General features: G+C 45.0%; 1 protein-coding gene across 3 annotated transcripts in view; it reads left to right on the top strand.

Moving 5' to 3' along the window:
* Positions 1-10,298, top strand: part of FDFT1 (farnesyl-diphosphate farnesyltransferase 1) — a 36,577-nt gene extending 26,279 nt beyond the window's left edge. For all 3 annotated transcript variants that reach the window (XM_054499039.2, XM_054499040.2, XM_054499038.2), the window contains 3 exons: positions 1,298-1,474; positions 2,569-2,721; positions 9,403-10,298. In XM_054499039.2, the coding sequence (XP_054355014.1) occupies positions 1,298-1,474; positions 2,569-2,721; positions 9,403-9,624 (552 nt within the window). In that variant the 3' untranslated portion in view covers positions 9,625-10,298. The remainder of the gene's footprint in view (positions 1-1,297; positions 1,475-2,568; positions 2,722-9,402) is intronic.
* The last annotated feature ends 3,554 nt before the right edge of the window (positions 10,299-13,852 follow it).

The following is a 13,852-nucleotide window of genomic DNA, read 5'->3' as shown; positions in this document are numbered from 1 at the left end:
ATTTGGGTTCTTTCCATTTTTTTGGCTGTGGTGAATAGTACTGTATACATTTGCATATAAGGTTTTGTGTGGATGTGTGTTTTCCTTTTTCTTGGGTCTATGCTGAGAAGTGGAATTGCTGGTTCATACAGCAGCTCGAACCTTGTGAGGAGCTGCCAGACGCTTTTCCAAGGTCGCTCCACCATTTTACATTCGCGTCAGCAGTGTGAGAGTTCCAGTTTCACCAACACTTCTTATCTCTTTTTAACTGTATGTATATATACTTAACATTTTATTATTTATAATGTACATAATAGAGAATTTGCCATTTTAACTATTTTTGAGTGTATCATTCAGTGGCATTAAGTACATTAATGATGTTATATAACCATCAACACTATCTTTCCAGAGCTTTTTGCTAGCTTCAGAGAATCCTCGAAATAATATCATTAAAAATCATCAAGCTGAATTCCACTGTTAGAATTAAAGGCTTTATTTTACTTTCAAGTTATCAGGATCCAGGGAGGTAATACACTTAGAGGACAGACTCAGCTCATTTCCCAGGTATGCCTTTCACCAGCATTCTTACCAGAGTAGGAATATAATATTAGTGATTATTTAGAGGCCTGGCCATCTTTAGAATGTTTACTGTTTAGTCTACAGTACAATTTACAACTGTTTTTGTATATTGGGTTATTTTTTTCAGAAGTAGACCAATAGCTCTAACAGGAGCCTCTTTAGTCTGAATTCGTCCAAGTAGTGCAGTGTTGCACTAATTGTCCCTAGGGACGTGATCCCCAATACATAACTCACTCCTAGGTTGCAACTGGACCCTTACTGGTAGTCAGAAATAGCTATTGCATGGAGCTTAAAATGAACTTGATCTTGGTGAAAGATGAGTCTGCAGCTAAGAGACTATATCATAGTTCTTTTTTTTTTTTGAGACTGAGTCTCACTCTCACCCAGACTGGAGTGCGATGGCACGATCTCGACTCACTGCAACCTCCACCCCCTAGGTTCAAGCGATTCTTCTGTCTCACCCTCCCGAGTAGCTGGGATTACAGGCGCCTGCCACCGCGCCCGGCTAATTTTTGTATTTTTAGTAGAGACAGGGTTTCACCACCTTGGCCAGGCTGGTCTTGAACTCCTGACCTCGTGATCCACCCTCCTCGGCCTCCCAAAGTGCTGGGATTACAGGCGTGAGCCACGGCGCCCAGCCTGTATCATAGTTCTTCATGCACAAAGACCCTTTAATATTGTTTGTAAATTCTCCCCTATGCATACGCTGACCTGCTCCTTAATCTTCTTATCTGTCTAGGTTTGGAGCAGGTATGTTAAGAAGTTAGGGGATTTTGCTAAGCCGGAGAATATTGACTTGGCTGTGCAGTGCCTGAATGAACTTATAACCAATGCACTGCACCACATCCCAGATGTCATCACCTACCTTTCGAGACTCAGAAACCAGAGTGTGTTTAACTTCTGTGCTATTCCACAGGTAGGAAACGGGGCTCCTCTGGATGGATATGGGGCTAAAGGGAGTGGGGTAGGAATAAGGGTTGATTTTGCTGTGCTGTATTCAAGGATATGATTCCTTAAAAAGACGATGGCTCCAGTTTATTACGCCGGGAGTTTCATAGCACCCCGCTTTGCTTCCAGCCACCAAACTCAGCTCAGCCTTGAGGTTAAGCCTGCTCCTTTTCAGAACCTTCTTTCTGGATTTACTCTTTTCTACAACTATCCTAAACTAGTTAGGTTCTTATCCTCACAGTTAAGTCAAGGTCTTTGGCCTAGATTTATGGGGAGTGCTGGGTAAAACCTGGGTGAAGCTGTTATCATTAAAAAGTCTTCATTAAGCACCTAATTACTGCTGTCCTTTCCTAGACCCAGGATAAAAAGAACCTGGTCCTGTAGACCTAGCCCCTCAGTATGCTAGCAACTTACACTTTTTAGTTGCCTTTACCAAGTATTTCAGATACTACTGCAAATAAGTGAAGAAAGTAACAGCATTTAACTGATTTGGGAACTTGGTTTGATCTTGTTCTAATGACCAACTTCGAATGGTGGTTGAAAGTAAAATCCATATCCCCGTCTTATGTTTCCATTTACCTAGAAATACTTTACCTTTGAGCACAGGAAATTAATCCCCTTCTGGTTGTTCTCCCCCTGGCATTAGTTTTAAATATATAATGATTATGTTTGTTGTAGGAAAAATGGAAAAACAAGTACAATAGAAAATTCTTCCATATATTATTTTGAAATACATATTTCAGATCTGATAATCCGTTGCTCTAGCATGGAAAATGTTGGATTTACTTGTGTTTGCTTTTTCCAAATAAAATTGAACTTTTGTGGCTAAACTATAGAATTGTTTTAGACTGCTTAATTCTGTGTGTTGTTGAGAAAGGGAGGAGTGGGGAAGGTAAAAATCTTGACATACTTTCTTCGTGGGTATTTTTTCTTGATTAATTACATCTTAGTTGATTAGCAGTTAGCAATTGCCCATTCAACAGAAGTTTTTCTTACCTTTTTGTGATAATGATAGCTAACAACATCATCTCTTCTTTTTTTCCCCTCTCTTGTTCTCTGTAGGTGATGGCCATTGCCACTTTGGCTGCCTGTTATAATAACCAGCAGGTGTTCAAAGGGGCAGTGAAGATTCGGAAAGGGCAAGCAGTGACCCTGATGATGGATGCCACCAATATGCCAGCTGTCAAAGCCATCATATATCAGTATATGGAAGAGGTGGGTTTTTATTTAACTACTTGGATAATTTGTAGCTACTTTTATGATTTTAGTAATGTCACTATTTAAACAGGTTTGGATATTAGATGATCCTAACAATTCACTGTCCTATGGCCTAAAGAGACAGGAATTGATATCCTTTATAAGGAAAAAAATCTATTCACAGGAGTCGAGCAGATTGCTCACTGCTGTGTAGTACCCTGGTGAGAGGAGATAAGTGGAGCAAGGCTGTAGGATGGAGCCCCTGAGTAGAATCATAGATTTTGAGCTGCAAGGTGATGCAGGAGGCCAACCAAGCTCCTTGTTGCTGGTGAGGAATGTGAGGTTGAAGCTTGTCTGTGCTGATGCAGTGTGTGATTGAGTGGATCTCTGGCTCCCGTCCATGTGTCCTGACACCCAGTCTGGTACTTTCATTATGCCACAGGCCTCAACTGAAAAATCACAGTAGGAAATTTAGGCCAAGGAAAGCCATCAAGTTGCAATTATTTCCTAAATTTTCTTTGGAAAATTTCATTTCAAATACCAAAACCATCCTATAAAAAGAAAACATACCTTCTCAGGTCAAATCTCTAATATTTGACTAGGTTCAAAAAGTTTATTTCTGGCCAGGCACAGTAGCTTACTCCTGAAATCCCAGCACTTTGGGAGACCAAGGTGGGAGGATCACTTGAGGCCAGGAATTCAAGACCAGCCTGGGCGACATAGCAAGACCCCATTTCTACAAAAAATTTAAAAATTGTCATGGTGGTGCACGCCTGTGGTCCCAGCTACTCAGGAGGCTGAGGCAGGTGGATCACATGAGCCTGGGAGGTCGAGGCTACAGTGAGCTGTGTGATTTCATCATTGCACTCTAGCCTGGGTGATAGAGTGAGACTTTCTCAGAAAAAAAAAAAAAAAAAAAAAAATTCTTAGAGACCAGAAGTCTCTGTAATCTCTAGTAATCTCTAGGCCCTAGAGCAGTGGTTTGTAAATGGAGGTGATTTGCTCCCCTCCCCACAGAGGACATTGGACAATGTCTGGAGACATTTTTGATTGTCCTAACCGGCAGGAGTTGGGTGCTACTGGCATCTGGTGAGTAGAGGCCCAGGATGATGCTGTGATCCTCAGGTGTGATCCTGTTGAGATTGAAACACTGTAGACTTTATGAAAACATACAAGACCCTCATCATTTTTCCTTTGCCTGAGCTCCCTCCCCAGAGGTTACCACTGTTCATGGTTTTGTACATCCATCTAGTCCCCTTGTTATGTGTTTACAGGAATATGGTTTGCAACAGTGTTTTCGTCTAAATAGAATTATACAAAATAGCTATTTCTGATTTCTGTTGCATATTGCGCATTCTTCTTACACTTCCTCCCTACCTTCTATCTGACACAGAAATGCTGATGTCCAGAACTTATCAGAGGCACCTATAAAAGTCTAAGGGAAGACCAAATCGCTTTTAAAAATCCTAAAATTTTGTAGTCAGTAGATGAAAGTATTCAGCCAGTGACCAAAAAATTGCTACCAATGAGACTCTCCAGTTTGCCATGTAGCCAGGACTTATTTTGATCCATGTGCCTGGGGTAGTGACCAAGTAGGTGGGTAGGAGTAATCTCAGGGAAACTTGAGGCCCCAGCCTCATGGGCTAGGGTCATAATTTGAACCCAGGTCTGTCTGACATCAGAATCCATGATGTTAACCCCAATTGTAAGGGGTTCAACTACCCTTTCTAAATGGAATCCTGTGCCATATTAAGCACTATTTATTCATTTTATATAAATTAGAAACATTTTATGTAGTAAGTAGTTGAGAGTGTTTTGGTTTTGCAGTTTTATTCTGATCACTAGTTTTAGAAACCAGTTTTTAAACACTTTGTGGCCTGTTCCATTCCTATATTAAAATTCAGATTTATTTGGTTTTTCCTTAACTATTGGGATTAAATTCTGGTTGTAATTCATAGTTTGAGGGCAAGGGTAGACAACCTACAGTTGGCTGAGCCCTGTTTTTGTGAATAAATTTTATCAGAACACAGCCACACCCATTTGCCTCTATGTCTTCTGTGGCTGCTTTTGCAACGTGACGGCCGAGTTGAGGAGCTGCAACAGGGGATGACTTGTAAAGCTAAAAATATTTTTTGGCCCTTGAATAAGAGGTTTGTTGACTTCTGACTTAGGGCATCAGTTGTTTTGTTTAAAGTTATCCTAGTAAAACTCAAGGCATTTGGGGAGAAATGTTAATACTTAAGTTGATTTGATTTAGGGAAATCTTTGAAGATTTCTAAGTCTTAAGCAGTAGAACCTGTTAATGGTTTTCGTTTCAGCAGTAAGGACATTTTACAAGTAGAGTTTTAAATGAAAACATTTTGTATGAAGCCACAAGTCGTCTCGCCTCTTGTTGGTGTCCAGATATTAACACTGATCCTATTTCTCTTTGCTGACCAAGTCTGTCCTTTGTAGTAAGAAAGGAAGAAACGTTGACTCTGTCCGATCTCTGGACTTAGTGTTGTAGCGAGCATGCACCTGGAAGGGACTTGCCAGAGGACCTCCTCATGCTTCTCCAGTGCTTAGTGAGGACTTGGAGTGCAGCCCCAGGTCTTCCCGAGCAGGTGGCCACACTCTTCAAGGCCCTCACCCCACTCTGGAGCAGCCTCCGCTTCAAACCAGCCTGGATGCTTGTCAGCTGGGGAGAAGATCAACCTGCTATTTTGGGATAGAAATAAATGCTCAGCCAAACGGCCAGAAACCCCCATTCCCTTCTCCGCCAAAGTGAATTCCTTGGCAGGGAGAATCTTGTTCATGTCTCTGCACACTTCCTGTGCCCTCCTGTGGTTAAGTCAGAGAATCATCAGGCTCTTTGAGCCCCAGGTGCCTCGCTGCTCAAGGATGGTCCCCAGCTAGCAGCTGCCAGGAATCACCTGGAAGCCTGTTAGACATCCAGTCCCCACCCAAACCTATCGAATCAGAATGTGCCTTTTTTTTCCCAAATTATGTTTTTGCTTTAATGGAAGTTTAGATGTTCATAGATGAGAGTTTTAAACGATTATCAAGCTGATTCCATATTCTGCTGTTGTTAAGTAGAACTGCTAAGACCTGGAAATACCACATGGACTCACAGAGGAGCTGCTGTAGCACAGCATTGCACAAGAGCTTATTTCAGTCCAGTAAACATTTATAGGAGCCTGTGTCATTTAATCATCAGGCCCGGCACTGTGGCTCACACCTGTAATCCCAACAGTTTGGGAGGCTGAGGCAAGCAGATCACTTGAGGTCAGGAGTTCGAGACCAGCCTGGCCAATATGGCAAAACCCTGTCTCTACTAAAAATACAACATTTAGCCAGGCATGGTGGTGCACACTTATAATCCCAGCTACTGGGGAGCCTGAGACATGAGAATCGCTTGAACTCGGGAGGTGGAGGTTGCAGTGAGCTGAGATGGCACCACTGCACTCCAGCCTGGGCAACAGAGTGAGGCCCTTTCTCAAACCCCTCAAGTATTTGGCTTCAACTATATGCCAGGCATGTAGATGAAAAGTCTGCTATGACCTGTCCTTGACAAGCAGATGTAACTCCTTGATTGAGGCTGGTAGGTTTTTAAGACCTGAATAATTGAGTTTGCAAAAACCTACTGTGTGCCTTCAGGTAAATGGAGAGTGGGGTTTGGGCTAGCAACGAAGCATCTAGAAGGTCCCTTTGGCCTTACTGGCTCTGTTTTAGGTAAGTCCACGTCTGAGTACCAGTGACTGCAGCTCTTCCGGTTGTGCTGTCATGCTTATGTATTAGAAATGATCATCAAAGGACTCAAAAGTTTTGCCACTAATGGTATTACCAGGGACCGTCACAACCAAGATTTCTCTTCATTTATTCACCTTACTTATCTCCTGGAAGGGCATATTAAAGTGCTCTTGGAGTTCTCTAAAAGGGTTTTTGTTTGTTTGTTGTGTTTATTCACTTGGGTGCCAGTGATTGATTCCAAATGAGTAAATCTTTTTTCCCAAAAGGATATGAGATGGCTTATGGTTATAAGTACAATAGGATAACAAAGTACAAGTAGATGAGAAAGTAAAATGAAGAAATAAAGTTATAGGAGCCACAGAATTAACCCAGGAATGAATAAGTGTGTAGTTTGGTGCTGATGTTATCATCCTTTATTTGTACATTGCTTGTACAGTTGCTCTGAGAAGGTAAGTCTTAAATTTTCAAAAGTGAGATGTCACCGAGCATGGTGGCTTATGGCTGTAATCTCAGCACTTTGGGAGGCTGAGGCAGGTGGATCACTTGAGGTCAGGAGTTCGAGACCAGCCTGACTTATGTGATGAAAACCTGTCTCTACTAAAAAAATACAGAAGTTAGTTGGGCATGGTGGCAGGTGCCCGTAATCCTAGCTACTCGGGAGGCTGAGGCAGGAGAATTGCATGAACCTGGGAAGTGGAGGCTGCAGTGAGCCAAGATTGCATCACTGCACTTCTAGGCTTGGCGACAAAGCGAGACTCCATCTCGAAAAAAAAAAAAAAAAAAGAAATCTACACTGTACTGAAACCATTACTTACCTTAGAAACTATTCTCAGGGTCATTGTAGTGAATGCCCATTTTGATGGCATCAGGGCAGTCAGGTCATTTACAAGAGTAGTGCATGAGACCCTGTGTGTCACTGCCACTCATCTTGGCCTTCAGCCACTGCTGTAGCAACCAGTTTCAAGTAGGGCTGGACCTTGCCTTCTGCTCCAGAGACCTCTCGCTTCCTGCCCTTGGGCTTCTGACGAGCTGCAGGAACTGCCTGGCACGTGGGTCCCCACAACCCAGAGGAGGTGGGGGCCACCCCTCTGCTCCTCAGGGCCACCTTTCATAAGGCTCCTTGAAGGTCCCTCAAGATCAAGCCAACTCAACACATCCTTGATAGGCCTTCCTGCCTTCTGTTTCACTTCTCCACTCTTGTTTCCAAATAAATGGCTGCATGCAAGCTTTTGCCTCAGGTTCTGCGTTTACGAGGAAGGCTAAGACAAGCAGTAAAGCAACATGGGCAGGCAGGAGGATGACTTCTAATATAATTCTCTCATCACTATATATTTTACTTTATGGATGCCTATATTTAAAAGTCTTGGCTGGGTGAAGTGGCTCACGCCTGTAATCCCAGCACTTTGGGAGACTCAGGTGGGTGGATCGCTTGAGGTCTGGAGTTTGAGACCAGCCTGACCAACATGGCGAAACCCTGTCTCTATTAAAAATACAAAAATTAGCCAGGCAAGGGCTAGGCTGGAGATAAAAAGGTGAATAAGTAGGTGCGGTGTAGTCCGGGCGAAAACTACAGATGGTCCATTTCCACGTAAGTGGAAAGGTAAAAATATGTTCAACAGGGTGGCTCCTGGCTGAACCTGGAGGTGCAGACAGGTTTTCTAGAAGGCATAATCCTGAAGTTGAGACTTGGGGGCCTAGGTAGGAGCCAGTTGAAGGGATGTGGGAGGCGCATTCCAGAGAGGAGTGGTATGAGACTGGAACAGAGGTGTGCAGCAGCATCGCATGGGCGAAACAACAGCAGACAGTTGTTCTTTTGTTTTTGTTTTTTGAGACTGGGTCTTGTTCTGTCATCCAGGCTGGAGTGCAGTGGCATGATCTCGGATCACTGCAGCCTCCGCCTCCCAGGCTCAAGTGATCCTCCCACCCCAGTCCCCAAGTAGCTGGGACCACAGGCGCATGCCACGATGCCTGGCTAATTTTTGTACATTTTGTAGAAACAGGGTTTCACTGTGTCGTCCAGGCTGGTCTTAAACGCCTGAGCTTAAGCAGTCTACCTGCCTCAGCCTCCCAAAGTGCTGGGATTCCAAACATCAGCCACCGTGCCTGGCCCGGCAGTTGTTAATAGACTGTAGAGAGGGAGGTGGGCAAGGGCTGGTGACACTAGACAGGTGCAGTAGTCCTGGGCCGTGGGTGGCCTTGCACTACACATTACAGAGCTCAGGCTTTAGTCTGCAGGTGATAGGGCTGGTGCCACTGAGGCATCAAGCAGAGGTTTGAGATCTCCTTGGTGACAGGGTAGAGCAGACAGGTAGATTTGGGAATTCAAGCTTAGACTCAAGCTCACTTTGGAGACTGAGATAGCTCATCTGAGAGGCACTGAGGGCCTAACCTCAGGCAGTAATTCTAGGGATGTAGGGGAAGAGATGGATTCTGCACACACTTCGGAGGCTTGTGGGAGGAGTGGGGAGGGAGGCACAGGGAGGACTCCAGGGTGGCTCATAGGGCTCCCTGCTTCTGTTCCTGTCCTCCTTTGTCAAGCTGTGGTCTGTACCACGTGTTGCATCTTGTTTCTAAGCTGCTTTTGCCCAGTCTTTCCAGCGTTTCCCTTTCTTCACGTTAGTCTGTGCCGGTCTGCATGAACTATGCTGACGTTTATTGGTCCTGGCACTGTGAGGTGCTGGGGATGTGAAGATCAATGGCTCAGCCGCTGCTCTCGAGTGCCTCAGGGTGCAGTATGCACACCTGTGCCTCCCGTTTGCTCAGGAAGACAGGCTTTGCGATGAGCTGGGGCTGACATCCCCACCTTATCATTTGGGGTGGCTTTGGGTAAGTTACTTTCATGTTCTCTGAGCCTCCCTTTCCCCATTGGTAAAATGGGTATAAAATACCTGCCAGTGGAGGGTTGTTGTAAGTAGCCACGGAAAATGTAAAGCACATAGCACTTACCATTTTTTCCTGTGTCTTTAACAGATTTATCATAGAATCCCCGACTCGGACCCATCTTCTAGTAAAACAAGGCAGATCATCTCCACCATCCGGACGCAGAATCTTCCCAACTGTCAGCTGATTTCCCGAAGCCACTACTCCCCCATCTACCTGTCGTTTGTCATGCTCTTGGCTGCCCTGAGCTGGCAGTACCTGACCACTCTCTCCCAGGTAACAGAAGACTATGTTCAGACTGGAGAACACTGATCCCAAATTTGTCCATAGCTGAAGTCCACCATAAAGTGGATTTACTTTTTTTCTTTAAGGATGGATGTTGATGTCTCTTTAGTTTTTTCTTCCTACTTTAATCCCTAAAAGAACTCTGTGTGGCTGGGACCTTTAGGAAAGTGAAATGCAGGTGAGAAGAATCTAAACATGAAAGGGTGCCTCACCCCAGCAACCTGTCCTTGAGGGCGATGATCACTGCGCTGCTTGTGGCTCATGGCAGAGCATTCTGTGGCACGGTTTAGGTGAAGTGGCTGCATATGTGACCGTCATGACATCCTAGTTAGTGTGATCCTGGCTAGAATGATAATTAAAAGTATTTAATTTGAAGCAACATTTGAATGTTCCTAATAGTAGAAAATGATGTGAATTTTCTTTCTGTTTGGCTCCTATTTTTCTCATCATTTTGTTTTCTTTAATTGGGTTGAATGGAGTAGATAGCAATATTTATGGTTTAGGCAACAGATGTTTCCTAAGAATGCAAACTGCCTTTTGCACACAAAGGCTGGGAATAAAATTCTGGGTATTCTCATTTAAAGGAGTTTAGCTTTCAGAGAGAAACAGCAGGATTGCCTTTGACCCATTTTAGAAGATTGGCCTCCAGTAAAGGTGGACATTTTTGAGATTGTTATAATAAAGGATTTAATTGCTCTGCATTTGTCAAGTACAGCTCACTTGAAAGCCTGCCTGACGTTGGAAAAGATGGAGCTCAAGAATGGAGTTGATGGCCCAGCGTGGTGGCTCACGCCTATAATCCCAGCACTTTGGGAGGCCGAGGTGGGGGCAGATCACGAGGTCAGGGGATCGAGACCATCCTGGCTAACACTGTGAAACCCCGTCTCTACTAAAAATAAAAAAAAAAAATAGCCAGGCGTGGTGGCGGGTGCCTGTAGTCCCAGCTACTCGGGAGGCTGAGGCAGGAGAATGGCTTGAACGCGGGAGGCGGAGCTTACAGTGAGCTGAGATCGCGCCACTGCACTCCAGCCTGGGCAATAGAGCTAGACTCCATCTCAAAAAAAAGAAAAAAATTGTAAAAAATCGTAAAAAAAAAAGAAAAAAATTCCCCCCCAGCAGTTTTTCTTTTTTAAAATTACCAGTTTATATATTCAGGTCTTAAGAAAGGCAAAAGCTGTCTTCAGGTGATTGGCTTGGGGGCAGAACAGTACTTCTGCTCGGGGTTTCACCTTCCTCTCTACCCCAGTGCAGCAGAGCTTGTGATGTGCTCTCACTGAGGTGCTCAGTGTGGCAAGGAGGCCTGTGGACCCTCGAGTTGAGAATCGGTGTACTAGGGCATTCGGTACTTTCTAGAAGCCATTAATGCTACAGGTACTCATAATATAAAGTCTACTCTTCTGCAGCCCATCGTGGATGGTGGCTTAATCATTGAATTTGAGTTGTTTCGAGCTGCAACGTTGGATTTGCGTTGTTTTAAACACACTTTCTTGCTGTGACCACTGACGCCAAAATTAGTTTGGGTCCAGGGAGACTTCAGTTAATTGGCTCATTTGAGGCTTAGCCCTGGACACATTTGTCACCAGCCAAGATAACTTGCCACATGGAATACAGCCAGACCAGGGGTCCCCAACCCCCAGGCCTAGGACCGGCCCTAAACCTACTGTTACGTGGCCTGTTAGGAACCGGACGTCACAGCAGGTGGTGAGTGGCGGGTGAGTGAACATTACCACCTGAGCTCCATTTGGCGTTAGAGTCTCATAGGTGCGACTGCGCGTGTGAGGGATCTGGGTTGCATGCTCCTTATTGAGAATCTAATCCCTGATGATCTGAGGTGGCAGTTTCATCCCAAAACCATTCCTCTCCCTCTGTCCTTGGGAAAATTGTCTTTATGAAACCAGTCCCTGGTGCCAAAAAGCTTGGGGACCACTGAGCTAGACTCAACAGTATTTTCCAAGGAATTAAAGCCTCAAGACTTGGTTTGAGATTTCAGGGTAGGTTGTTACAAATCTGTGTTGAAATCTAAGATTTAATTCTGCCAAAGTTCACGTAAGACAGAACAACCTGCTGGAAAGAGATTTGGTCTGAGTGGGGCCTGCGGAAATCTTTCCTGACTTGGTCATTACCTGTGGGACCACTTCCTGAGCTGTGTGGTTTGGGTGATTTCAGATTTTTTCTATCTATAAAGCTATGTACTTTTTTCTACTCACTGACTTGTACAAAGGTATTCGCTCTCATTCCATTCTGAAGCTCTTTGAAAGCTTGTTTTCCTTCTAAGTATCTTCTCTACTAAGGTTGCCAGATAAAATACGGGATGCTGGGCATGGTGGCTCACACCTGTGGTCTCAGCTACTCGGAGGGTGTTGGGGCTGAGGCAGGAGGATCCCTTGAGCTCAAGAGGTTGAGGCTGCAATGAGCTATGTTTGTGCCACTGCCCTCCAGCCTGGATGACAGAGCAAGACCCTGTCTCAATATAAATATAAAATATCAACTATCATTATATAAGAAAAGAGAAAAGAAAAACAAAACACAGGATGCTCAGTTAAACTTGAATTTCAGATAAACAATTTTATTTTTTCAAGATGGAGTCTTGCTCTGTTGCCCAGGCTAGAGTGCAGTGGCACAATGTCAGCTCAATGCAACCTCTGCCTCCTGGGTTCAAGCGGTTCTCCTGCCTCAGCCTCCAGAGTAGCTGAGACTACAGGCACATGCCACCACGCCTGGCTAATTTTTTTATTTTTAGTAGAGATGGAGTTTTGCCATGTTGGTCAGGCTGGTCTCAAATTCCTGACCTCAGGTGATCCGCCCACCTCGGCCTCCCAAAGTGCTGGAATTACAGGTATGAACCACCGTACCCGGGCAACAATCTTATTTTTTAGTAGAATTACACTCTAAATACTGCATGGGACATGTTTAGACTAAAAAAATTGCTTGCATGGCTGGGCGCAGTGGCTCATACCTGTAATCCCAGCACTCTGAGGGGGCGAGGGGGGCGGATGACCTGAGGTCAGGAATTAGAGACCAGCCTGGCCAACATGGTGAAACCCCATCTCTACTAAAAATGCAAAAATCAGCCGGGCTTGGAAAATGTCTGTAGCCCCAGCTACTCAGGAGGCCAAGGCACAAGAATTGCTTGAACCCAGGAGGCAGAGGTTGCAGTGAGCCGAGATCACGCCATTGCACTCCAGCCTGGGCGACAGAGTGAGACTCTGTCTCAAAAAACAAACACCCTTGCTTATCTGAAAATTCAAAAGTGGTTGGCCATCTTGTATTTCTGTTTGCTAACTCTGGCAACACTACCCTCTACTCCCCACTTGTAATATAATTTTATAGCATCTCTGGCATACAGTCTATTTGGATCTTACCTAATGGTGGAATATTTTAAGTTTTCCTCAGAGGAGCCTCTGACCCATCTGAATCTAGGACCATAAACAATTAGAATGGTTGGGAGCAAGAGCTTGACATCTGCATATGGGAACTTCTGGATCCCTGTGGGCAAGTGCGGGGAGGACCCCTTCTTCCATCTACTGAGCCATTTCCCAGGGGCTCAGGGGTGTGTATAGGAGGAAGAGGGCGAGTCAGGCATGTTAACAAGCATTCTAGGTTATTCTTAGCAGTTTTGGAAACAGAGTTCTAAGGCTGTGGTTCTCAGACTTTGTATCAGAATTGCCTAATTGCTGGGACCAGACTTTGACACAGTAGGGTCTGATGGGGCGCCCAGGAGCTTGCATTCCTAAATTCTCAGGCAGTTTTCTAATCAGGGAGCAGTTGGAAAGGTATTGTGAGCTTGAATGTACCTGGGAAACTACCTGGGGTCTTGGGAGATGCAAATGCTGGTTCAGAGGTCTGGCCTTCTCACTCTGATGAGCATTTCTAACAGGCTCTCAGGTGCTGGCTGTGCTCCTGGTCTGTGGACCACTTGAGTATGGCTGAGGCATATTAAAGAGGGCAAATTATTGCTTTCTTCAAAAAGAGTGGCAGCTGGGCACAGTGGCTCACACCTATAATCCTAGCACTTTGGGAGGCCAAGGCAGGTGGATCACTTGAAGTCAGGAGTTTGAGACCAGCCTGGCCAACTTGGTGAAACCCCGTCTCTACTAAAACTACAAAAGTTAGCCAGGTGTGGTGGCAGGTGCTTGTAATCCCAGCTACTCGGGAGGCTGAGGCAGGAGAATCGCTTGAACCCAGGAGGTGGAGGTTGCAGTGAGCCAAGATCACGCCACTGCACTCTAGCCTGGGTGACAGAGCGAGACTCCCA

The sequence above is a fragment of the Pongo pygmaeus genome, chromosome 7 (assembly GCF_028885625.2).
Source record: "Pongo pygmaeus isolate AG05252 chromosome 7, NHGRI_mPonPyg2-v2.0_pri, whole genome shotgun sequence".
Lineage (NCBI taxonomy): Eukaryota > Metazoa > Chordata > Mammalia > Primates > Hominidae > Pongo > Pongo pygmaeus.
This window is presented reverse-complemented; position numbering and strand designations above follow the sequence as displayed.